Source organism: Lissotriton helveticus, chromosome 6 (assembly GCF_964261635.1).
Source record: "Lissotriton helveticus chromosome 6, aLisHel1.1, whole genome shotgun sequence".
Classification (NCBI taxonomy): Eukaryota; Metazoa; Chordata; class Amphibia; order Caudata; family Salamandridae; genus Lissotriton; species Lissotriton helveticus.
This window is the reverse complement of record NC_136067.1, coordinates 1,419,297,479-1,419,325,281: the sequence shown is the minus strand read 5'-3', so window position 1 is coordinate 1,419,325,281 and position 27,803 is coordinate 1,419,297,479. Positions and strand designations below refer to the sequence as shown.

The following is a 27,803-nucleotide window of genomic DNA, read 5'->3' as shown; positions in this document are numbered from 1 at the left end:
CATCCTGTTTGATGCCCAATGACATGGCGACCAGACTGCAGACTGCACCCCCTCTTCCGCAGTAGTTGTCATACCCAGATGGACTCTGGCTGGCCCTCCACGTGCCCATTTTGGGTAGTGTGTTTGGCATTGCCCTGTGCCACTCCAGCTGCAGAATGACACTGGATGTGCAATAAACATCCAGAGACGCACTGCTGTATCATGTCTTTCATCATCCATGTATGTATGTGTGGATGAATGTAGGGTCAGTGATTTCCCTTGCGTCGATGATGGTCATCCTGTGGGATGCCTGTCATAGGGTGCTACATAGCAAATTATGTTATGGGTCCCGTGGACACCACAACAGGGACACACGCATCGGCCACTTTCTTGTCTGGACATTGACTGAACCAAGCCCAGATTCCCCGGGTCATTGTCACAGGCACTGCACTGGTACGGCGTACACCAGGCCAGACCACTCCACTTACACTCCAAGGGGGGCCTCATTGCTACCCATCGCAGGCATACTCGCTGGTGGTGTGCAGGTCACTGGTCTAGTTCTCAGCATGTCACAGCCACTCCCTGAGTGCAGGTTTGCACGCACACCACATCCATCCGGCACAGGCATTACAGGCCATGTGACCCGCAAATATAAGGGGCCGAAGACGTCACATACCCCTCTGCCGGTGGTGACTGTATGACGGACCCGAGGCCTTGAGGCCTGCACGGGCCTAACACCACGTGGCGCTGACTGGGGTTGAACAGGGTTTGTGGAACACGCTGCATTGCGGAGGGCACAGGCACCCCGCCACGGGATAGTGACTGGGGTTGAACAGGGTTTGTGGCACAGGCACCCTGCCACGGGACGCTGACTTTGAGTGCACTGAGTCATTGGCACCTTAAGCTGCTGAGCGGGTGTGCAGCCTGCGATGATGCCCGTCCCAGCTGCTCAGGATTTGTGTGCCTTGCTGGACCGCAGTGTGTGGGCCTACCGTCACGTGGCCTCGCTTCCGGGATGACAGAGTTAGTGGCATCCATTGGGCTGAGCGGCTGTGCACGCTGAGATGTTGCAGGGTGCCCTGGTATGTCCTATGCCATGGTGTGATCAAGACCCAGCACCTAGTGTGAGACCTGCTGGCCAGCGCAGCGTGACTGCATGGTGTGGAGGGTGCCTTATCCGCTGGTCCTGGGCATGTGGCTTGAAGCGGCACATGGTGGAACCTGCTGTCTACACGCCGGTGGCGGAAGGTGAGCAGTGAGGCCCGGATGTGCATGGGCGGGCTTGCTATTGTTTTTTTAAACATATTTTATTGATTTTTAAGTACCGTATACAGTCATGTAGAGTGGTCATATAAGGTTGATAGCATGTCATTCACATAATCATTGTTACATTTTCAACCGACAGAGCACATATCTATCACCTTATGACGGATATTCTCAAAAACCTCCCTTGTAATTCCCCCCCGCCCTATAAACAGTGGTCACATTCCAAATGTAGCAGCAACATCGATACATGTACACCCCATCAACATCTTGTCCAATATGGTAAGGTATAACACAACTTTGCAGTTCATTATATAACAAGGTATGGACAATTGGTGATAATGCCCACACAGACATGGATACCTTTAAACTGACATATCAACCTCTGTAGACTTGAGCTCTTCCAACATAGCCTCCCATTCCAGCGCTATTGGCGTCTTTCGCAATCCTCACGTCTCTTCTCTTCGCAGCGCTGCGCCCTCTGCACTGCCCCACTTTAACATTTCCGTATGCCATCTGTGCACCTCAGGAGGCTTGCTAGACTTCCAATGCATCGTGATATTCCTAAGAGCTAGGAGCAGTGCCAGGTCAATGAATCGGTATTGTACCTTGTGTTTGGACCTGTGTTTGTGTAGACCTAGCAGGCATTCCATTACCGTATCCCGCAACGCGAGGTGAGCTGCCATTCCTGTAACCTCTCTGATCCTGACCCAATAGTCTAGCAGTTTAGGGCATGTCCATAACATATGCAGGAGTCCCACCCCAGCTATGTGGCATCTAAAGCAGGAGTGCTAATGGGCGGGCATGCTATGATGTGCGGCGGGAGGGACTGGGGTGCCTCTGCCTGAGTGTGCATGTGCGTGCCGGCGACGTTGTATTGTGCAAGTGTGTGTACTGTGCCAGTCATGTATCTGGACTCTGTTTCAGATGACGGCTCTGACTCTGATGTGTGACCTGGTGTACTGCTATACATACCGGCAAGTGGTTGGAGACACACCGGTGAGCAGGTGAGCAGTGTGGCCTGAGTGTGCAGGGGCGGCACTCTCTCTCCTTCTCTTCTACTCTCTCTCTCTCTCTCTCTCTCTCGCCCCCTCTCTTCTCTCTTTCTCTCTCTCTCTCTCTCACCCTCTTGTCTCTTCTTCTCTCTCTCTCTCTCTCACCCCCTCTCTTCTCTGTTTCTCTCTCTCTCTCTCTCTCTCTCTCTCTCTCTCTCTCACCCTCTTGTCTTCTCTCTCTCTCTCTCTCTCTCTCTCTCTCTCACCCCCTCTTATTCTCTCTCTCTCACCCCCTCTTATTCTCTCCCTCTCCCCTCTCTTCTTCTCTCTCTCTCTCCCCCTCTCTTCTTCTCTTTCTCTCTCACCCTCTCTTCTCTCTCTCCCTCTCTCTCTCCACTCTTCTTTTTTTTCTCTCTCTCTCCCACCCTCTCTTCTCTCTCTCTCTCACTCTCTCTCACACCCTCTCTTCTTTCTCTCTCTCCCTCGCACTCTCTCTGACCTTTGACGTGCACAGGACACACCTTTTCATCATATGTTTGTCTTGCAGGATGTGGCCTATGGGGAGCCACAATGTGTCTTCATTTCATTTCTGTGCTGATTTCAATAAAGTTTCATTGGTTGCTTCGAAAGTGAATGTGTGATGCTCACTTCTGTGGCGACACGTGCATGTCCCCAGTTGCGATTGTACGACATCATGCTGATTATTTCGTACATGTTTAGGTGGAGCTGATGTGGAATGTCTTTGGTCGGGGTTGCCAGGGAGGGGTGGTCCGGTGTGGTGTTGGTGGGTGTTGTGGTCCTCTTGGGTGTCCGTGCGGCACGTTCAGTTGCTTCAAGGCATCTGTTTGTTTTCAGGTGTGACTGTGGGCTGGGCTCCCTTTTGTGGTGCAGGCTGTGGTCCGACTTACACCAGGTCAGAGCAGGTGTTAATTTCCAGCTGCTAACACGACTTATCGCGTGTTTTGTGTTCTTATCGCTGATCTGGCTGGTTGTTGTGAATGTTGAGGTGTCGTGTGTCACGGCTTTTGGCACAGGAACGCCTACTCTGCATCTAATTAGCGATAGTTGAGTGGGTCCTCTGTGGCGATGATTTTTGCGGCTGCTATCGCGGGAAAACAGGTGCTGTGGGCTGTGAACACCAGCTTGTGAATGGAGAGGTACATTTATCACGGCTTTGGCTGCAATGAAGTGCCGTTAATTCGGCGATAGCTCCTTGTGAATATGCCCCATTGTTTTCTGTATGTATTTATCTGTAAACATCCGTAAAAACGGAAAACAGGGAGTCTTAATTATAATTTATAAATTCAGAACTGTAGTTAAACGGAGTAATTTGCTAGGCAAACATAAAAGGGGCTCTTTAGCTTTACATCGCTATGTTCAAGAACTTTGTATGCGTCCCATTCTTTTTAGTCCAATGTTGCTAATTTAGTTAACTTCACCCGGCAACGAGTTTTCTCAAATACGCAAAACTGGCTGTGTTTTTAGTCTCACTGTGACAATTAAATTGCGCTCGTGGGCTCACGTTGTGCCGTTAAACTGCTTATTTTGTTTTAATGCCACCAATCACCACCTACAAATCTGCAGCTGTGGCAGTGTTGACAGTATTAGAAATTAGCACTGCACACACATCAGATGCTACAGTGCTGAGACGTCTGCAAGAGCATTTCCAATTCACAGAATGTAATTTACATTCCTTCACACTGTCTAGCGGTAATAAAAGAGTTTTATGCTCGTTCTCTAGAAGATGAAGGCCACAGGGATACAGATATTCAAAGAAATTGCATTGTAAATCCACAGCAGCTCAGAAGACCTGATTGTAAAAAATGCTTCCTTATTCTACCTGCTACAAAAATGTTCCATGGACGCTCATTATCCTTTCAGTCCAAACAGCCTGCACGTTATCACCACCTCTACTTCGCATAAACGACTTCCCTTCTGTGTTGAAAACGTTTTAAAACCAGTTCTCAAATTCTACGATCGGACCAGTGGACATCTAAATGATACTGCTCCATCTGAAGTTGTTTTTGCCCCTATGTAAGGTAGAGCGTTTACTTAGTTTCTACAAAGATTATATCATAACTGGTCAAGTTCAATTAAGCCTGAACTTTATTGAATTTTAGTTGAAACTGAGCAATCTATTTTGTATGTGAGAATCTCTACTAGCGCCCTTGAGGCTCAAGTATATTAGAGTTGAAGATCAGCAAATGCTCCTTGTTAAGCACCCTAAGCATTTTTTATATATTTTTTATTTGAACAAGATTAGACACAGCTAATACAAAAGCATAATTCATACATTATTCAGCAATCAAATCGATGTCAAGCATGACAACCTGAAATTCAATGTATCAAGCCTAACACACTGTTCCATAATATATAAATGATAACAGCCTACCTAAAAATACGGCCTTAATTTCATCATAGCAGCAATAATAATATGAAATTGCACAGATATAATCATCAATGTCATCTACATGCCACAGTAAAAAAAAACAATTTTTGTCATTTATAATGCCAATACCTCAAAGTCTCGCAAATGTGAGACATATTCCACTGTAAATGCTTGTCCATGTTTGAGAAAAGCAAACTTTGACAGTCTTGTATACCGAGCGCTGTTTAGTAAATTCGCAGTTAAAAAAGCAGATACAAAGAAAATCACAGTATACACGTAAAACCAGCAAACAAAGCAAGAACTTTGGGGCAGATTTACAATAACTGTCGCATCCCCAGGGATGTGCTAGTTATTGTGCGCCATGCCGCCGCCACCATGGATGCGTTGCATTTACAATGCAGCGCACCATGGGGCAAAAACGGCACAGATGAGTGACGCATCTGTGCCGTAAAGGCGGCGCATTGCTGGAGTTTCGTCGCAAGCGCGACACAGCTTCAGCATTGCTCTGGGGGCCCTATTCTCACAATGCTGCATCAATCCTTACGCCTGCTTCAAGCAGGTGCAGGGTTTTGATGCAGCATATGCCCCAAAGTGACTGAGTGAAATCTTGTAGATTTCACTCAGCCACTTTTCGGAGGCTTTCCTGCGCCAGAACGCCCCCCCCTGCGCAGGAACGCCTCCTTCTGGCGCAGGGCTTTACAACGTGACGCATCTGGGAGATGCGTCGCGTTGTAAATACCCCGCACCACGGCGCATCTTTTGCGCTGCCGCTGTGTCACAAAAGTGACGCAACGGCGGCGTAAAAGAGACGCAAGGGGCTTGTAAATTTGCCCCTTACAATGTACAGAGAACATGAGGGGTTTCCATACAATTTATTATGATCTCTGTCCAACAGCATCGACCCTTATAAACATACTCATGAAGCAATGTACAAAATCTGCCCAGACACGTGATCAGCGGTTATTGAACTGAACTGCACTTCTATTAATTACACATAGTTTCACTGGACCCGGTTAGGAGCATTAAGCAATGCAGTCATTAACAGCAAAGAAAAAGGTTTAAAAGGTGACAAAAACAAAAACCCAAGAGTAATGAACGTTGTCCAGCTGGATTTAACAAAATCGAGAACATCTATGGTCACTGCAGCTATATCTTAGAATTGGCATCCATTAGTCTATATTGATTGAAACTAGTATTTAACCAGTGCAAATCCCCTTCCTAATTACATACATTCTTTATTTTATACATTTTGTATTTATCATATGTACAATAATACACAATAAACAACTGATAGGATGCAAATGGATCCAGTTTCAACCACTTCATACCAGTTCAAGTATAGACATTTATAATTGTTCAAGTAGAATTTTCACCACAGTCAGCCACCTGACCACAAACTAACAATTTTAAAGCTTAACAAAGGTTGTCTTTAAACAAGTTCTGATGATTCATAAAACTACTGTATAAAATAATAATGTATTTGTTTACCGTGGTGAACACTCTGGCATTCCATACAGCACACAAGGTCTGACCCCTCCTGCCCCAGGAAACACACACAAAGTAGTGAGCCATCAGCCACACATAGGGTGAATTACAAGAGTCTTTCAAGTCTAGCTTGCGAAGCCATTCAGAGTCATTCCCTTCTACCTCGCCCAATGGGTAGTGGCTTTGAACACTCCCATTCGTTCCATGAGATCAGATAGCCATCATCCTCTCATCGCGAGAAGCCCTGTCTTGCCCCCCAATGTGCTCCCTCAAAGTTCTAACTCTTTCGACTAATCTAAACTCTTCCATGGAAATAAATGTCTTCCAAATCACATCAGGGGTACACTCTTCCCTACGTAATTCAAATAAATAAATAACTTGGAACAAGCTTCCCCTATATCTTAGAGGTATGTCGAGCCTTATGGCCTTTCGAAAAGCTTTAAAAACCTGGCTGTTTACTGATTAGCATGACACTGGTTCGAACCTCAGGCAAGATTTCACATAGCGCCAGGACACCTACGGGTAACAGTAGCGCTCAACAAATGTTATAATAATAATAATAATAACTCACCTCATTCAAGCGAGGTCTAACTCAACCTTCAACCTCCCACCACTAGACCAGTCCTTAAATGTAAATATGTATATATAGTATATAACAGTAAGTGCATTATCATTATTTGTATGCATGGACGTGCAATGCTGCAACGCCTCAAACATTTTTTTTTACTACTGGCAGAGGGCTGGGGGAGCGCAAAACAACGACTGGCTTCGAAGCTGGCATCTCACAAGTGGATTTAAAGTAACCAGCAGGCATTATTAAAGCGAAAGCGCACATGGCGCACTGCTGCAAATACAAACAGGAAGGGTGCAGTTTCTATGCGCTCTGACGTGCCTGCTTCAGCAAGACTGGAATTAAGTAAATAGTGCATCCAACCTCTTAATGAAAGGTAGAGAGCAGGGACACATGTAAGAGGGGCAGTCCTGCTGGAAGGTAACAACAGGAGACAGGGAGGTACTAAGGAGGGACTAATAAGCCTATTAACAAACCAAGGCCCAACATTTACAAAGGACAGTCACAAACGCCAATACAAAATTGGGGGGGGGGGACTGGATGCAGCTTCACATCTATACCTCAATACAGCATGTCTCTGAGAGACAGCTCAAGCGATGCTAGGCAAAACCTAAAAATAACTGTAGAAAACATTTGATGTCTTATCAGCTGCTTTCCTTATTTTATTTCATAAAATGGGTAATGCTGCTCTGTCTGTGTTCAGGGATGCAGTCTTTTAAAAAATACTGTTTACCTTTTTTAAGGATATGAAATAAAAAGCAGCCCTAGGTGTCTAGTTCTGTGACACTCGAGCACCAGAGCCACTTGTGTACACCATCCAAGGTGGGACTGTGAAAACAAATAGGCCCAGGCACCAAGGCAGGACTGGTGTAATGGGCATCGGGTGGGAGGCAGGAGGCTGGACGTGTGAGAGACGGGTTTTGTTACTGGGGGCTGAAAAACCGGCCCTCAGTAACAAAATCAGCAGTACTGTCCAGCACAATTTCTCACTTCTCACTCTCAAAAATTAAGTCACATCCAGGTATTTCTAACTGGGCACAATCGGGTTGTAGCTGAAGGCAGTGCAAGTTTATCTCAGTGGGGCAAAAGGTGTTCGGGGGGGTAGGGGTGGGAGATGTGGCACTATGGCCAGAGCTACCGAATTTGAAACTGGGAAATCAGGATCAGACTTCATGAACAGAACAGTCTCCTGAGGGAGCACATTCCCTTACTAGACCATAGAAGGCCTGGTCTCTTAGCAGTAGCAGGTAGACCCTACCGGTGGCCAGGGCGGGTTAACTTTGAAGCCCTGTCCACCACAATTCATACTGAAGTTAACCTCCAGTTTTGCAGGCAGGCCTGCGAAGCAGCACACCCTAGATAAACAGAGGCTTTGTCACTGAGGTCACTGAGGTCACAGGACCCTTGAGGCCACTCCGCCTCACTCATTGATACCTCCATTGACTTTGTTCCAGCAGTAGTAGTGCAACTCACCAGGGATCGACAATGCAGGATTTGCACGCATACCAAACTAAGGGGCCTATTTACGAGGACCTTGCATCATGTTTGCAACACAGAACGTGATAAATGCACAACGCAAATCTCCAAGTCATATTTATGAACCCACTCATAGCCACTTTGCATAGATTTGAATAGTTTCATAAATATGGAGTAATGCGACACAGCACAAATTGCCGCTTTGCCTTCCTTTGCACTAGGCACACTTTGTGGTGGGTGTTCCCATGCACCTCCCATGGTTTTTGATGCATTCCTAGATTTACAAGGACTTGTAAACCTGGGAATGTAAGGAAATCTTACGCCTCCTCAAGGGAGGCACAACAAGAAGAAATATCTTTATTTCTCCCAGTTTTTTTTCTCTTTCTAGAGACAAATGGCGTCTGGTTCCACTTATAAGCGTATTTGGTACATTCTGTGATTGAAAACGTATCCCACATTGTAAATGAATTTTAATGTCATTAACTCATATATTAAACCTCAAATAAACGTGAATCCATTGGTTGTATTAAATAATCTTATAAGCTGTAACTGGCCAGTGAAATGCCAAACATACAAAAAATTGGTATGTTTTGCTCTTTTTAGCCACATCTCTTGACTCCGCGCACTAACCCAATCCTCTGTTATTCCCGCCTCCTGATACTCCGCCCACAGTTCCCCTACTTTTTTTTCCCCCACTTCGACCACTGCGTATAGTATGCCATCCACCTTGATTAAAAGGCCAACCTTTTGAAGTTTGCTGCTCTTAATGCGCTATACCCCATCTCACTAAGTTGCTGTCATTCTCCAATATGAAATCTGCATTCTTTTTCGTTAAAAGCGTTTGGAAGTAATTCATCCAAAGGTTTTTTGCTGAGACATAGCAAGCACTATTGCCGCGCTTCCCAGATTATTTTAGTTGATCCGCCCTAATATCACACGTACAGACTCACTCACTCCTTTTGCCTAACGAACTGCTGTACTATTGTGTGATTATAACAATCCCCCAGTTGTTTGAAGCCAATGTCTCTCCACGACTGCAAGACTACTCGAGAAAGCTGTAAACCTCAGATTTCGTAGTCTTGCATAGGAGTAAGCATTGACAGCTGTCTTGATGTGAGCATTGGCTGAGATCCCAAAAGACCCAATATGACCCACATTAAGCGATTTATGGCTCACTGGTAGTAGCTTGGCCAAAGGAGCAAGGCTTTCCTAAAAGAAAATGCATATGTTGGAGAATTTACAGGTGTATCAAGAATACACGGAATTCCTTCCTAAAAATCTCAACATTTAATAAGAAAAATGTTGTAAAATTAAGAAAACCCGATAAAGAGTACAGCACTGCTTAATTACCCTGCTGGCGAAAGCTAGTGCTAGAATTACCTACTAGCCATCATTCTTAAACAAGTGCCACATTTTGTCTTATTACTGGAGTATTTCAGGTCACTAAAGGTGTAGGACTGGCCTGAAATGCTTGCTTTGGCATTTTTTTGTATATTTAATTGTTGAACTCTTTGAACTGCTCTGCTCCAAAACCATGTGCTTTACTGTCATATAGAAGTGACTGCGTTTAAATAAAAGTGCATGTGCCGAGCACCGGCAAACACCAGTAGAAATTAAGCACTGGTGCAATGGTTATAAGGGAAACAAAAACTGTTTATGGCAAATTTAAAAAGTCAGAGTCTTATGTTTATTTAACTTGAGGCTAGGCTTCCTTTACGGCTGACCCGAGAGAAACCATGGGGAGCTAGAAGCTGAAGAGGGCCCTTTTAAACTTTTCAACGCCAGGCTGGACTTCTTTTTGGAGGTTTAACATTTTCAGCAGAGCAAACGTGCTATCTATGTGAAGAGTGCAATGTTCCTTTAATTGTTAATATTACAAGAATGGAATCAGCATAGTTGGAAACTAACCATCTCTTTTTTAATGCTGCGCCCTTATAGTTTCATTTGAGCGTTCAATGGTGTGTGCAATGGGTGGCCTTAAGCCCTAAAAAAAAAATATTCATAAGTATAGTGAGCAAGTGCTTCTGAATTCTTAGGAAAATTATTGTCACTGGTATTTACAAACATTTAAACTAGCGTGACTCCGAATAAAGTGCTGCAACGCAGGTGGGGCTCCATTCACTTGTCCTCGTAAATTTATAAAATGATATACCTATCTGCATTCAGAAGTGAGCCACATATAACATCTCTTATAAAAGATTAGAGATTTCAGAAGGATGTTTTACAATATATATGTTTTTAACAAAATTTCAATTCAATCCTTTGGGAAAAAAGCATATTTCTGCTGGGCTGGGAAATCTCAGAGGTCATTAGTATGACATGGAAAATAGAGGAACACTCAGAAAGGAGAAATGGAGCAGCAGTCATAAAATAAAAAACAGAGCTTAGATTTCCCTATATATTTTAGGCATGATTCACATATATTTTGCTATGACTAAGTGTGACTTACACTTGAAGCACTCCTTGATTACTGAATACTACAAGAGTAAGTTATAGCTAAATCTTTGTGATTTTTTTACAAGAGAGCCGAGATCTGCTTTATAGCTCTGCCTGGGCCTGGAGGAGTTCTCAGAAGCTTTTGGTAACTAACAAAGAGCTCTGCAGAGAAGCTCCAATGTCCTTTGAAGCCATTTGCCCAGACAACTCTAGGAATATCCACTGAGGAACACCAACAGCAGGGTTGCGCAGGCTGATACAGCCCAGCCAGCACTACTGGGGGTGAGGAAATACCAGCCAAAAGACATTGGCACCTGATTTAGAGTTTGGAGGATGGGTGCTCTGTCACAAAAGTGACAGAAATCGTGTACGCTTTCTTACAAGTTATAATAAGTTGGGTTGTTGGTTGAGGGTGGTGAAAACCTTCCCCAAGCAACAACCACAATCCTTATTAGGGTGAACCACAAAAAGTCGCAAAATTATCCTATGCCTGGCCCTCTGGTAGCTCGGCGCAACAGCAGCTAGGCTTAACTTAGAGGCAATGTTTATGGTACTTATACAATACACAAACAGTTATAAAGTGAAAGCACACCAAATAGAAAATCTCGAACCACTTTAGAAGAATAGAGAATATTTTAATGACTAAAATGATACCAAAGGAAATTAATTCAATTGGTGCAACTGGAGTTATGGATAGGTTTTTAGTGCAAAATAGTGCCTAAAAGATCAAACCTCAAACTGCAGGTATATTGTCGCGCAAGACCACGGAAAAGTCAAAAGTTATGTCCAACCGTGATGGAGTAAGGGTCGGCCTTCAGAGGTATGACCAACCTCCTGGTGGCACCAGGCTTGGGGTCTCTACCGTCTGAGTATAGGAGTCCCTCATCCCAATAGATCCTGTGGGATCCACTGACACTCCCAACAACCTCAGTAGCAGCTTGCTGTCTGAGGAGTTCAAGAGAGGGGCATGTTTGCTGCTCCGAACTCAAGTCTGCCCTGGAAGTGCACCCAGTCCCAAGAACTCAACCTGATCAGGTTCCAGTTCATCTGAGACAGTTTGTTCACAGGGACTATGATCATTCCCCTCAAAGGGACCGATCTTCACTCTGAGTCTGGGGGGAAGATACAGCCTTACACCTCCTGCTCCTTCTCTTGGAAGGCCCTTGGTCTATTTTTCCAGGATCCAAGGCCTGTTCAGTGTTAGCCAGCTTGGCTTTTGACCTGGTCACAGCAAACACATCTGCAGTGATGCCCAGCATTCCTGCATGAGTCCTTAACTATACTTCAGCCCAGGCTGAGGTTTCCAAATCATTGCCCAACAAACACTCCACTGGAAGGCCTGAGCTAACCACAACTTTCTTAGGGCCAGTTTATCCCTCCCAGCTGAAATTAACAACTGCCACAGAATGATCAGTCCTGACATTGTTAGCATTGGTCACTTGGTACATTTCTCCAAGTATGATTTTGTCAGGGCCCACAAGATTCTTTGTCACCATTGTGACACTTGCACCTGTGTCCCTGTATGCCATGGCCTCCTTACCATTGATCAAAGGCTGTTATCTGTATTTGCCCAGGATACTAGGACTGACAAATAAGGGGCAAGATCCATGCCACCATCACATAGAAGCACAGCCTTAGCTGGAGTTCTGACTAGGCCAGAACCCACCTCAGAGCCCAAGGTTAACCCTACTAATCCCTTGTTCCCTGTACCACCACCGTACTAGTGTTAGGGGGCACAATTACCATTGCTGGTAGGAGGACTGTCCTTGGCTTTTGGACAGTCAGCATCTCTTGTCCAATGCGTCTTCTGTTTACAGAGATAACACCAAGGTTTTTTTTTTTGCCTTTACCTTTGTTAGATTGTGACTCCCCCGCAGATGCAGGTTTTTGGGTTCCTGATGAAGACTTTTGATCTTTACCCGTGTCCCCACCCTTATCTGGATTTTTAGCTTCTTGCTTCTTTTGTTCACCACCATTGTTCTGGTTTTTATGCTTCACACTGGTTCGGACCCACTTATCTACCTTCTTTCCCAATTTTTGGGGAGAAGTCAGATCAGAGTCAACCAGGTACTGTTGCAATAACTGATTTTGGAAATGATTAATGATATTCTCCCTCATAATCAAATTGCACAATCCCTTGAAATCATTCACTTTGCTGCCAAGCAACCAGCCTTCCAAAGCCTTAACGGCACTATCCACAAAGTCTTCCCAATCCTGATTCTGTGTCTTCTGGGTGTCTCTGAACTGAATCCTATACTGTCCAGTCATTAAGCCAAACCCATCAATGAGAGCACTCTTCAAGACTGAGTAGTTGTCAGCATCCTCTTCTCTAACAGTTTGGAGCTTTGTCAGCAAAGAAGAGCCACACGATAGCTGCGCACTGTTCTTGAGAAAGCCTGCAAACTTTACAGGCCCTCTCTAAAGCAGGTATCCATTTATGGATGTCATCCTCAACATGGTAGGGAGGGGCAATCTTGCTCAGATTCCTATTATCAAAGGAACGTTTCTTAATTCTAGGGACACTGTTGCTGCCACCACAGGACTCTAGTCCCAACTTTTTTCTAGCTCTCTGAACTTCTAGAAACTCTTTATCAAGGGGCAATTGCTCTTCTCTGACCCCAAGCTTAGCTTTCTCAAGTTCAAGCAATTGATACTCCCTATGATAAGAGTGGTCCCTCTTGCTAGATACAGAGGTCCCTACAGACTGTCCTGAGTGATTAGACTCTGCAAAGGGAGATCTAGACCTCATGTGTAAACTCTGCACTCTTCCAGGAGGGGACAAGAGGGAGCCACCATGACCTTCCCCACTACCTCCTGGAAGATCTGAGTTATCCAGGTGGGACCCATCTTAGCCCCCCTGGTCAGGGTTAGATTCCAGGTCATAAAAGGTGTCATCTTCTGACCTGTCTTCATTCCCTATCCCATCCACTCTGTCCTGCTCATCTGACCCAGGAGTCTTTCTTGGGTCATCTAACAGTTACATCACTATTAGCTTTTGAGTGTTGGCAGTTCTTCCTGTCTTCAGCTTTCTAGAGGCACACAGGGCTTTCAATTCGTGGAATGAAAGCTCACTGTATCTAGAGTTAAGAGAGCCAATGGCATCTACTTTAGTATACATACTAAGTGTGGTGAAGTGTTGCACCTACCTAACCTAGCGGGAAGTAAACTCCCTGAGGTTGGAGAAAGGGTGTGCTAGACCATTGAATTACCCAACCCTAAGTTGAGTAGAATTTACTTATTCTAAGCTAGTATTATATGTACCTGGAACTTAGTGGTTTTCAGTTAATCAATACAAAAATGTATCTGGTAAAACAATGCAGGCTTGAATTCCAACCGCTGCACACCAATGTGAGAAGGTGGCCTGGTATATGCTGTCCACTAATTAAAGTGAGCACCCAGTACCAGACCAAACATTTCTTATGGTGATTTAAGAGGTCTACGACAACCATAGAAAGCTATCCAAGTGGTGGCTGTGGAGAGCAGCATTCAGGCTTAGTCTTGAAGGAATGTTAAGCAGCTTGTTTTACCAGAATGCAACCTTATAATATTGGTTAAATTAAAGGAGAACCGCACAGTTGTTACAAAAATATTTTTTATTTATCCAACACACTCTAAGTACGACACAGTATCTTATACTCGAGTCATACTCACAAAGCACACAATACTGTAGCACAGAAACAATAGTAAATAGCACTAATACACATTGGGCTCCAGGGGGAGATCAACCATATACTAAAATAGTGGTATAAGAATCACAACTTGAGTAAAGACAGTGTCTAGAGGATAAAGAATCTCTGGGACCTCACGGAACCACCCAAGGTGAGTAAATAGGGACCCCACGGAGTACAGGTGCAGTGTGGGATCATGACCGCATGCGCCATACAATTCTATGGGAGAGTGGCAGTTGCATTTTTAAAGTTTAAGGACCCTTCCCAGTGCACTTTGAAGAAAAGCTGTGTAACTTAGGAGGTTGGAGAGCCACCCCACCCGTGGATACTGTAGTACCAGAGTTACCTATCCCAGGGAAGCTGGGTGAATTGGTCTGAAGTTGCGTCAGAAACCGCCGTCAAACTCAATGGAGGACTTCAAAGAAGAGCCACTGCTGAAAGGAAGGAATCCAAAGGTGGATTCTTTATGAAGAGTACCTGAAAGCAGAGGGGACAGAGTCTGGGTCACTCAGGAGTGACCAGGGCTCAGTAGACGAATGCCTACCGATGTCGGGTTCTTCAGGTGCGTTGAGGGGGTTCTTGACTCTGCAGCCTCAGGGACCAGGAGATGTTGAGCACAACCAGGAGCCATAAGTGAGCTGTCCCACAAAGGATGTAGAGTGCTGAGGGGTTGGTGTCCAGCGGGAGCACCAACAAACCTTGGCAGCGGCAACCAATGCAGAAGGCCAAGGAAGGTTAGGGTTCAAACCAGCAAGATCCAGGAGACTCACCAACCACAGGGGAGTCATGGAAAGTCTGGAGCAACCAGGGGAGCCCAAGAAAAGCAGTGTTCACTCTCAAGTGAACCCACAGGCCGGAGGCACAGGAGTTCCGAATGGACCTCGAGTAGTTTCACAAAGTAACAGCCCTAGGAGTACTCGGTGCGAGGAGGCCGGAGTTCTTTGTAGGAAATGTTGCCAGAGTTTGGGGCTATTTGGAGCCCAGTGCACTTGTTCTGGAAACTCCAACAAGCATATGCACTTGCAAAAGTACGCAGTGCACAGGGGTACGGGTATTGCAGCCCCCATAAGGGATTCTGGCCTCAAACTTGGTGAGAGGGCAGCTCGGACCTCGAGGAATGTAGAAACCCACCTCTTGTGTTGCTGAAGCCTTTGGAGTCTGGAGGAACTTAGGAGCAGCATACCAGTCAGTTGTGATATGGTGCCTGTGGTTAGGGGAGTGACTCCTTCACTTCAAGGGAGATATCTTCAGTTGTACTTGATGCTCCTGCACGGAGCCTGTATGGTGCATGGGCACAGAAGATGCTTCAGACTGAGAGGGACACGAAGTCGGGCCCAAATGAAGTCCAACAAAGTCCAGAGTGCCCAGACGGTCGAAGTTTAGTGGTTTCTGGTTCAGAATCTTGTCCACATCTAATCTAGGGTCCTACAGCCAGGTAAGCCCTTTTGTACCCACAGGAGAGGTTTGGATAGGTTCAGGGGACCCTCCCAGGGTAGGGTCTGGACAGTGAGAAGGTTACTCCCATGTCCTTTGTCCAGTTTCACGCCAGAGCAGGAGCCAACGGCTTCCAGGACTGGTTTGAACTGGATTAAGCACAGGGACACCAAATGTGCCCCTCATGCAGACTTTCGGTTGCTGGCAAATGCACCCACCCAGGCCTAATACACTAAATCCTGTCTTGAGGTAGCCACACCTCCCTGTGACAATATGTCTACTGTCTGCCTTCCCCTGCTTAAGCTTGCCTCAGCAGCAGGAGGGCAGAAATGTGTCTCTGGGCGGCAGCAACCATTTTGGGCTGCCCAGGACTAGAAGGCTGGTACCAGGAACACCAGGGACCTCACAAGGCTAGTTTCTGAGGGGTGGAATCATACTTCCCATACCGAATATCAGTGTGGGGTATGATTCCAAATTATTTCACAGCAAACACAACAGGGTTACTGTCAGCCGTTTCAGAATTGGTCATCATGCGGTCGCATAATGCCACTCTAGATGTCATAAATGGCTGCAGCACTAACAACCCGGGAGAATGGACTCCGTAGGCTGCAGGGGTGTCATGCTTATGCAGTGGCACCTTCCCACTTAGAACCAAGCACCCTGCCGTCAGGATTGTTAAGGTTGACTATAGGGGTGGCTTATAGGATTTAAGTGTAGTGACCCTTAGATATAGTAAACCTATATCTTAAGTAAGTGGTGCATGCGCCAACGTACACAGGCTGCAATGGCAGGCCTGTAGTTCCATTTTGCATGGCTGCTTGTGGTTGGCATAACATATGCTTCAGCCCATGGGAGGCCTCTTGGGTACCTATGCCCTGGGTACCATATACTAGGGACTGACAAGGGTACCCCTGTATCCAATCTGGAGTGTACCTAAGTAAATGACATAACAAATTAGGTAGAAAGCAGATAGACTGGGGTCCTGATGAGCAGGAACCCAGTCGGACTAGTCAAAAACAGCACCAGATGAAGCAAAAAGTGGGGTTAACCTAAGAAGCAGATCCTACTTTCCTACATATTTCATCTGTAATATACACAAAAAGTCTGTAAGGAAATACCAATGTGACATTGAAGATTTTTGCTTCTGAATAAAAGGATATTACTCACCATCCAGTACAGTTTTACCACATACTTTCCGTAGCTATTGTAGAGAGCTACATGTCCCTTAACTGCTTTGCAGAGAGCGTATAAATGATCCCAAGGCCTCCACACAATTGCTGGAGGATCTGTTGTGTTTGGTTTATCCTCTGCTGATGGAGGTGAATTGTAAATCTTCCAGACTGTGCTTAGTTCACTAACGATCCATCGCATTAACTGAGGAAAGATAAAACACGACGTGTGGTCAAAGATGCTTTGTAACAAACAAACTAAAAGATAACAATATGTCAGAGTACGTCAACGCTGTTGAAATAATGCATAGTTGTCTGTATGCTACAATGCAAAAAAACTCTAGAAATCGAACCGGGGTGTGTACTGAAAAAATAACTCCACCAAGTGAATGGGTTTAAGTTCTGCATGCAGGAGCTGGCTTGGTCTTTGCTGAGCCTACAGGACTGCGTGTGCCTTTGACCAGCCCCACACCAAAGCACCTCTCTGCTTGAAGCCTACTGTGCTTAACTTTGGTTATTGCCCACAAAACTTTAGGTGCTGGGTCTCACATTCAAAAGGCCCTTCTGTGGTGTTCTTTCCATACACACAAATAAATATGTACATGACTTGCACCTTTCCATAGCTGCTGGTTTATTTGACTTTACAGGGTTCTAGAATGCAATGCTCTGTGGAGTCTTGAGGGGGCTTTTGATAGTTGGGTGAATTGGAGCTGAGAGGTGGATGAGGCAGGAATAAATACAGTTTACTCAGTATTTTTCTGATGTCCACAGCATTATCCTTGATCATCACACTAGCAACAACTGATTTTGGACAGTCTAAGGTCTCCGCCTCAATGCTCTCAGCTGCTAATGGCAGGAGGGCTGTGCTCCATCGAGAATGAGAACAATTATATACAGCGCATTGGTCAGTGAATCAGGCTTTTTACCTCTGGCACTTTACAGACAAGAGTTTCCAGTGGATGGTATCGCAAAGTACTATTGTCCAACCGAACAGGACACAGAGTGTAGTTTTGGGCATCATTTTGAGTGTTTCGGATAGAGTTGCAGTAACACGCTCTATCGCCCACAGAAAGCAGAATAACGCGAATGGCAGCTATCTTTATTTATGTATTGGGAAAACTTTGAGAAACAAGCTTTACCAATTGGGAAAGGTCTGCTCAGTGCATGTTGACGGTTGTCTTGACTGTTGGCATCTTCATTTGTATGGGAACTGATCTCTACATCAAAGAAGAAACTATTGATACAACATCTGAAAAGATTTGTGGTGGATGAAAATAATGAGGACAGCACATTTTAACTGGTGACATGACTGGGCTATGTGGTTTTAATCTACTTTGAAAGGATATCTACAAGCTTTTTGTATTATTTCCTCTTCTGTCAGCCTGGCCTGTAGCTACTTGCTTGAGAGTGATATCAATAGTATTTTAAAGCCTCTCCTTCTTGATGTGTCTCAGTCAAGAGTATTTTAAAGCCTTCTCTGTTTGCTGTGTGACTTAAATCATTACGCAGAACATTAAGCCTTCCAAGTTTTTCTGACCAGCCAGGAGAAAAACAAATGATGTGAGCTAAATGGAAAAAGGTTTTCAATAATTATGCCAGGGTATGTGGCACTACATTGAATGCAGAGCAGAAATTGGCATTATTAATTCATAAGCTGGGTGCCGAGGGGCAAGACTTAGTGAAAAATCTTCCTCACATTGGGGAAGGGGATGCCCAAGAACTTAATGAGTTTGAAGTGGTAACGAAAAAACTAGATCTACATTACTTTCCTTGCACAAGTACTATATTGGAACACTACCATTTTGGCAGGCATGTGCAGAGAAACGCGGAGACTATTGAAGAATACAAGACAGATTTACGCAAGTTAGCGGAATCTTGTACATTTGGGGCACTGCTTGATGAACGCATTCAATATCAATTCTTGCTAAACTGTAAAAGTGCCAGAATCAGAAGAGTTGTGGATGAAGGACAAGCCACCATTAAAAGATGTACTTGCTATTGCTAAAATAATTGAACACTACTGAATTGTGTTGAGGAATTAAGCAAAGAAAAAACGGTCAAAGAAATGGTTAAAACTGTTGAAGTCAAAACTACAACCAAAGATGTAGGAAAGTTCAAAGGCTAGTGCTTTTGGTGCGGACAATTTGGTCATATAGCCAAAAATAGTAGTTATAAGGCGCTAAAAGCTGTGTGAAAGCAATGTGGTCGCATGGGACATTTTTAAATTGTTGTCGAAGTGAAGTAAAAGAGGTTGTGGTGGAGATAGTATTACAAATAAACAATTCCGTGGGGCTGAAGTGGAGAAATTGGCCCTAGAGGTGGACGAAAATAATATAATCTATCCTGAGGACAGTGTTAGTGAATGATGTGGGATTGAGGATGTTATTTGACTCAGAGGCCAAAATCCCAATTATTTCTGATTCGGTATATGAGAAAGTATTCCAGGAAAAGTTCCCATTACATCGTATGGATATCAGACCAGGAGGGTATGGTGGGTAGGAAATCAAGATGAGAGGGTATTTCATGGAAAGAGTAGAAATGCTGGTCATATAATTCCAGGTAAGGTTTCGGTGGCAGTTAAAGGTGACAACATTTTGGGATGGCCACATCAGAAGGAATTTGGAGTTTCTATTCATCCCAATGCAAAACCACAAGTAGTAGTGATTCAAGTTGAACATACTTGTGCTGATTTTGAAAAGATTTTTCCTAAGGTTTTTACTGAAAAATGTGGATGTATTAAAAAGTGCATTCACTGCATTAAACTCAAACTGGGAGCTTTACTGATTACATCTAGAGTAAGGAAAATTCCTTTAAGCATACATGAAGAGGTTTGCAAATAGTTGGACAGGTTAGAATACATTGGTGTTAGTACACCCATTGAAGCCACTGAGTAGCTTGTGGTGATAGTGGAAAAATGCACACCCTACGGAGCAATTCCTTTATGACAAATATCCTTTATCCAACATCTCTGAGATGATGACTACTTTGGTTGATGCTAGAGTTTTTACTAGCCTTGATATAGTATCTGCTTATCACCAGATTTGTTTACATCCCAATTCACAAGCATTAACTTCATTCATAACACCTATGGGGGGGGCATACACATTTTTGAGGATGTCCTTTGGCCTAGCATAGGAAGCCTCAGTAATTCAGAGGGTTAGGAATTACATGCTTGAAAATATGGAAGGGGTGTGTAATTTCCAGAATGATGTGCTAATTTATGGTGAAACCTGGGAAGGACATAGCAAACGGGTTATGGAAGTACTTGAGAGATTTTGCAATGCAGGTCTCACACTCAACCTGGAGAAGTGTACATTTGGAAAAAAAGAAATTTCACATCTAGGTCACACATTTACGTGGTCTGTTGTATAACCAAAGGACAATTTGGTTGATATAATCTGTATATTGAGTCCACCTGGTAGTAAGATGGAAATAGCATCTTTCCTGTGTGTGGTTGAATTTTATGAAAAATTCATAGCAAATGTATCTAATAAGATTCAGGAAATGCGTAAACTACCCAAAAAAGTGGTTGGGTTCGTATGGAGCCCAGAATGCAAGAGAGAATTTAAATTGGTCAAGCAAGATCGGAGACAGGCAAAGTTGCGATGGTCTACTGCCTGGTATGCCAATACAAGATTCTCTTGTTGTCTGCCTCTCACATCACCCTAGTCCTTTGCTCCACCCTAAACCCAGTTTCTTTGATGCCCACCTCTCTAGAGAGAGTGTTGTAAGGATCATGTCTTCCAGTGCAGAGACCCCCTTTTCATTTCAGTTTGAAGACATGTTATTGAACATGCAACAGTTGATGAACTACTATTTCATCAAATGTACGTTTCTGGCATGTGCTGTTATTCTGTAACCAAATAAAGAATATGTCTGTTAAGAAAGATCAACCAAAAACACATTCAGTGATACCTTAGTGATTATTTACTTTAGAATTTATTTCAGGAATGGCATACATATTTTTACTGTTTCCCTTCATAATTCTATTATTTTATCTATTTTAATTGCTTGGTTTTAGGCTTCTTTCTTTTAGTTTTAGGGTCTTAAATACATACAGGACAGGTTTCATTTTAGCTACACTCTCCATTTTAGTTAGCCTGTCCAGCTTGTTTACCTTTGGCACAGGTACTGTGTGTCATTATGACATAAAGACTATAAATTTTTAACTAGGCCGAGGTTCCATTTTCTATATTTCTGCAGACTCACCAACATGACCCCCTTTGACACAGATGTTGTATGTGCTCATCTTTCCAAGAACTGTGAAAGTGTCAAGACATTTTGTAACTGACATCAATAAAACACCTCATGCAACATCTGTCTGGAACAAGTGCCCTGTTATCTCAATTTCAAGGTCAAAGAAAGAACAATAGTCAAAATAGTGTAGTCTGAAGTGTCATACTTTTACCTTATAAGTATAAAGGAATGTGTCTTAGACTAGCACCTTGATGCTGGTTATATCAAACATTCCTACTGCGACATTGCAAAATCCAGAGTAGATTAGATACAATATAATAGGACTGTCCTGGACCATTTTTTAAACTATTTAAAAAAAAATATGTTGCGATGCATATTCTGTTTCTAGTGCTCTTGAGTGTGTAAATCATTAATGAACAATCATTTGGATTACCACTGCTCCCTGTTAGTAACCCAAAAGCATTGACAGGACCTCAACTATGTACTGGGTGGGGTTCTGCAGGGCTACAATAACCTGACTTTCACAATCAGCGCTGGTGCATTGAACTAAGTTTACTCGTGACACCAATTGGTGTGAAAACAAACCTTGTAGAGCTCAGGCAGACACTTAGTTTACGCAACAGGAGAGCCACACAATTGCCTTGTAGTCACTGAGCATGTTACTAAGCTCTATAATGATTTTACTGATACATCAATACTCAACAGTGATCTTATTTACTATGTTGATGGTTCTTGTTCTACAAATAATGCTTGGAAATCTAACTTCTGGTTATGATATGTGTATTGTATAAACACAGGCAGCTGCCTCATGTTAATTCTGTACAGGTTAACTGGGCTTGTAGCTCTGTACAGACTGGGCATCCTCGCTGAGAAAAATAACATTTTACTTACTTCTGTTCGTGGCATGTAATGCTGTAGATTTGCATGCTGTGCATACTCCTGACATCTAATATTGAGCCCGGATGTGTGCAAGTTGTCTTTCTTCATAGCAGTCTTTCAAGTCACGAGATGGTGTGACTCCTCCTCTTGCTGGTAATGCACATAATCATCGCCTTCATTGTTACATGTTTTCTCGCACGTCGGGTGAGGGCGGAATGTGAAGTGAAGCAATGCACCAGGAGAGGTCTATGAAAAAGAGCTCAAAGAGATAGCAAGAGATACATCAAGAGCCATAGGCATCAGGGGAAGAGGATGGGTGCACGTGAATCTACAGCACTACATGCCACAAATAGATGCATACAGGGTAAGTACCATTTTCAGTTTGAGGCATGTGTGGCTCTAGAAAAGCATTAGCTAGCCTGTGGCTGAAGCAGCAGATTGTAAGAGTGTACAGAGCACTGCCTGAAGAGTGTATAGAGTGCTGCCTGATCAATATTAGCTTGTTGGCGGGCTAGCACACACACAGTAATGTTTTGAGCCAGTATCTGGTGTGGACCAAGAAGCTGCTTTGCATATCTCAGCTATTTGGATGTTCCCTAGGAAGCCTATAGAGGCTTGTTTCTTCTGAGTGGAGTGGGTTCTAGGAGGAGGGGGTAGAGTCCTCTTAGCTTTAGCTTAGCACGTCTGGAGGCATCAAACTATCCATCTGGCAATGTCTGACTTGGATAGAGCCTTCCTTCACAGGATTTGGAGAAAGTAACAGAACGTTATTGTGTCTTCCTAAATGATTCAGTTCTGTCAATGCAGTTCATGAGCACTTGTTTTACAACCAAAGTATGGAGAGCCCATTCACAACTGAATAAGGTTGTGGGAAAAAGACAGGACGTTTAATGGACTGCTTAAGGTGGACGTGAGAGACCTCCTTAGGGAGGAATTTAGGGTTTTTGCGGGGGACAACACTATCTGTACGAATTTTGAAGACGGGATCTTCAAGGGTTAATGCCTAAAGCTCACTTACAAACCTGTGTTAAATGAAAACAACCAAAAATGGCAACATTCAAGAGAGGAACTGCAGGGGGCATGAGTGGAGGGCTCAAACAGAGGGCCCATGAGCCTTGTGACTACAATGTTGAGATTCCATGCCAGGGCTGGTGGGACACAGTAAGGTACGACTCTCTTGATACCCTCCATGACAGCACTAATGACCGAAATTGTGAAGAAAGAGATGTGTTGTCTATTCTAAAAGTAGGCAACTATGGCGGCCAGGTGTAGTCTTAAGGAGGCGAAGGCTAAACCAGAAACCTGCAAATGGAGTAAGTAGCAGACAATATCCTGCACCATTGCTTTAAAAGGATCAATATCTTTTGAGCGACCAGAGTACACAAATCTCTTCCACTTGGCTGCATGTCTGCATGCTTCCTTTAGAATTCTCAGGTATTCAAATGGAAGGTTAAGGTACCCAAATTCTATGATCTCCAGAGCCCAATCGCAAGGTTGAGAGACCTGGGGTCTGGCTGCCTGATTTCACCATGGCACTGTGTGAGAAGGTGTGACCTGTTGGAAAGTCTCTTTTGCGGAACCAGAGAAAGTTCAAGGAGAGTCGTGAACCAGGGCTGGTGAGCACCTGCTGAAGCCATCGAAACACAAACTGAAAGCGTGGGAGAGGCAGAAAAGCACAGGAAAATATCCCAGACCAGTTTATCCATAGTGCATTGCTGCTGGACTGTGGGAACCTGGAGGCAAAGTTTGGGCATTTGGCGTTTTCTGCCGTTGCAAACAGGTCACTTTGTGGATAACCCCATCTATAGAAGTAGTGGAGGAGTACTTGCTGCGGGTGGAGTTCCCACTTGTGGACTTGTTGCCTTATCCTGCTGAGGATGTTGGCGAAATCCCTGTCCATCCCTGGAAGATTCTCCGCTAGCAAATGGATTTTGTAGATGAGAGACCATCGCCAAATGCTCTGTGATTGTTGTGAGAGTGGTGGAGAGCATACGCTTACTGTTTCTGAAGATAATACAAGGCTGCCATATTGCCTGCCCAGGAAAAAACAATCTTGCCTCTCAGGTGAGGTAGGAAAGCCTTTAGAGCTAGGTGGATGACTAGAAGTTCCAGGTAGTTGTTGTGGAGAACCTGGTGTTTGGGTTCCCATTGTCCCTGGACAGTCAAATTCTGTAAGTGTGCGCCCCAACCCATAAGGGAAGCATAAGTTGTACCGGTCCTCTGCATAACTGGGCTGAGGAATGGTCACCCCTGCAACAGGTTGTTGGTGTTCCACCACTGCAGAGTGACCAGTGCAGTGGACAATCAACACTAGATTATCCCAATGACCCTCCAGCTAAGGCCACTGTTGTGCTAGTCATTCCTGCAACAGACGCATGTGTAACCTGGCATGGGGTACTATGTCAATGCAGGAGGCCATCATACCTAGGAGACACATGACTGTTCTGACTGTGACTTGTAAATTTGGTTTGAAAAGAGGGAGCAGTGCCTCAAAGGCCTGCATCCAGGCAGGGTTCAGATGGGTAATGCCTACCGCAGAGTTGAGAAGAGCACCCAGGTAGGGTTGGATCTGGAGGAGTTAGAGGTGGGTTTTTGTGGGTGTTGATGGTAAACCCAAACTGGTAACAAATGTCTATTGTGACCAGTGTGTGTATGCAGCATAGCTGACGGGTGGCACTCTTGAACAGTCAGTTGTTCAGATAAGGGAAGACATGGACATCTGTCTATGCAGGTGTGTGGCCACCACCGCGAGGCACTTGGTGAATACCCGAGGTGCAATAGTAGCACTTTCAATTGGTAATGTTTTCCACTGACCACAATCCTGCGATATCGGCGATGGGCCAGATGTAGGGGCATGTGGAAATAGGCGTCCTTCATGTCGACCATTTTCATGAAGTCAACTTGCTTGAGAAATAAAATGACATCCTGGAAAGTATACATATGGAAGTGCTCTTAAAGGATGTAATCATTTAAGAGCCTGAGGTCCAGAATGGATCTGAGGGACCCATCCTTCTTGGGTATTAGGAAATATAGCGAGTATGCTCCCTCGCCCTGCTGGTGGTAGGCGACAGGTTCCATAGTCTCTTTGAGTAGGAGCACTTTGATCTCTTCTCTGAGAAGCCACTGGTGTTCTGGGGAGAGTCTGTATTTGTGAGCTGGGATTGTGGAAGACGGCGACGTGAGCTACAGACAATAACCATGTTGGATTATATCCAAGAACCAGTGATATGAGGTGATGGTCTGCCATGTGGGAAAGAAGCCTTGTAGGCCTCCCTAACCAGTGTTGTGAAATTGAGGGGGAGAAGAGGCAAGTCAGGGTTTGGTGGTGGCTGCAGCTCCTGCTGGGGAGCCACCTTTGCCTCTGCCTCTAGAGTTGTTTCCCCTCCAAAATAACCTGAGAGAGGATTGTTGTCCCTTGGTGCGCTGGTAGGATGTGGAGGCTTTGGGGGAGTTGGTCTTTGAGCCTCAAAGAAAGGGTGTGCAACAAAATGAGTCACGGGGAGCAGGTGTCTGAAGTACACCCATCCCTTAGTTGTCTCTGTATCTTTTTTGATCCTTTCTAACATTTGGGCAAACTGTGGGCCAAAAAGATAAGGGCCATCAAAAAGCAAGTTCAATAGGTTCTAATGAACTTCTGACTTGAAGCCAGAGTTAGGGAGCCAGGCGACTGTGCATAGAAGGATGCTGGAATTAACCCCTCTGGCAGCTGTGCCTGATGCATCTAGGGCACAGCGAACAGAGATTTTTGATACCTGCATGCCATCAAAGACGACTTCATCCCCTTCTTTCTGTGTTCATCTGGGAGGTATAGGAGCAGCTCCTATATTTTGCTGCAGTAGGCACGATCATATCTTGAAAGAAGTTTGATAGAACTGGTGATACACTATTGGTTGACCAATTTCCGGGCCACCCTTTTGCCCACCGCACCTACGCGCTTACTCACCTTTTTCAGTGGCAGTGCATCTTCGCTGGCCTGGAAGTTGGATTGCTCCTGAGCAGTAGTGCTCAACATAGAGTCGCTGGGAGTTGGGCACAAATGTGAATGGGGTCAGTATGGGAACTTTATATTTTCCATTCACCCTAGGTGTTATGACCCCGGCCCAACGGGAGTCTTCAAATGTCGGGCATGTTGCATAGCATGCCCTAAAGCATGGGGAGGTACTGAGTAGAGTGTTGAGTGGAGGAGAGGGTTTCAAAAAGCAAGTCCTCCTTGATGGGCTCTGTATGAAGATCCACCACATGAAATAAAGTGACCCTACCAATGTTCCTGATAGGACGTGGAATTGTAGGAGGCAGGGAAACGGGCAGGGTAGAGGTCAGGGTCTGTGTACCCGTGTGGGTCTGCATCATAGGGGTCCCATGGGTCAGCCTGCAAAAGGGTGTCAAATCTGTTGTCTCCTTCACCACGCTGACCCATGTCAGTAGACCCCTGAGGTGTGATTTCAAGGGGGACCCCAGGAGAAGCAGGCAAGGAAGGTGAAGGCTGAGGAACAGGGTGAGGGGATTCTTCTGCATGGGGTAAGAGGCTGGCAGCCGTATCCTATTTCTTGCGCTGCTTTAGTGGAATAGGAATGTCCAAGTTTACACGAAGGACAGCTGGGGTTTCGAGGGTGGAAAAGCTGCAGGCCCCAAGAGAGATCAAGGATCCGGCCCGTATTGGGGTGGATGACCAGGTGTTTCTGCCTTGAGTCGATAACCTTCTGCAGTTTGTGGAGAGTCAGTTCGACCACACTGATGTCGGTCTTGCTGATCAATGCCAATGTCTTCGGCTCCCAAAGTGGCTTCGGTTTCGGTGCCGAGGTTCTGGTCGGCACTGAGGCAGATGTGGTTGGCTCAAAGTGTCGGCTCGTGGTGGTTGCGGTGCTGGAGTAGCCAAAGCGGGCAGTCTCTGAGGCTGCCTGGGCGCCGAACCGAAACTGGGCAGAGTCCAAAGTGGTCTGCCGATACCAACCATAGGCCGAAGGCAAAAGTGGTCCAAAAGCCTGTTTCTGGTGCTCCAGTGTGTCTGTGTGCCCTTTTGCAGAAGGGTGCTCGGATTGAAAGTGATATCAAGGGGGAGTGGGAGGGGGTGCCGTACTCCCGGACTGTTGGGCTGGTGTAAGGTCCTTGATCTCCAGATCAGAGTCTGAGCTTTCTTCAGGGGAGAAAGCCTCTTCATCTGAAGCCCTGGGTTGTGGATGATGTTCCCCATCGATGTCTTCGGGACCAAAGAGTCCTGGAGTGTAATCGCCGCTCATACATGACATTTTGACTCGACATGTCAGACGATTGTGAAGAGTCTTCTTTGAATGGAAGTAGTAGCAGGCGTGGCAGACTGCTTCGCTGTGTTGGGGCAACAGGCAAAAATTGCAGAACTAATGGAGAATGGTCTGAGGATATTTCGTGTGATAAAAAAGACAATATCAGAATGGCATCTGTTCCATCACCATTGATACATGGTCGAGAAACACGACTGGGAGACAGGAGTAGGCGCCGATGGGCAAGGGCCAGGAAGGGCTGCAGTCAACATGGCTCCGTAGAAGCGAAGTAACCAAATGCCCATCCGAGACAAAAAGTAAACAAGAAATTATTGAAATACAATATCAATGGAGGGAAGGAAACCATGTGAACTGAAAATGAGCACCGCCACAGTGTCAACCTGGAGCACTAGAGCACACGTCCGAACCAGAAGGCAGAAATAAAACAATCTAACAATGGAGGCGATGACCATGCACGTTACCAGTAAGAGGAGGAGACACACCACCTCATGACTCGAAAGACTTCTTCAAAAAAAATCAACTTCTACACATCCGGACCCAACACTAGATGGCAGGAGTATGCAGAGCATGTGTATCTACAGCCACACATGCCTCGAACATATTA

At 45.0% G+C, this 27,803-nt stretch overlaps 1 protein-coding gene across 2 annotated transcripts in view; it reads right to left on the bottom strand.

Annotated features, from left to right (window-relative positions):
* The window catches only part of ADGB (androglobin), a 1,448,570-nt gene that overhangs the window by 1,208,271 nt on the left and 212,496 nt on the right, over nucleotides 1–27,803 (bottom strand). For both annotated transcript variants that reach the window (XM_078649209.1, XM_078649210.1), the window contains exon 5: nucleotides 16,864–17,070. In XM_078649209.1, coding sequence (XP_078505335.1) covers nucleotides 16,864–17,070 — 207 coding nt within the window. The remainder of the gene's footprint in view (nucleotides 1–16,863; nucleotides 17,071–27,803) is intronic.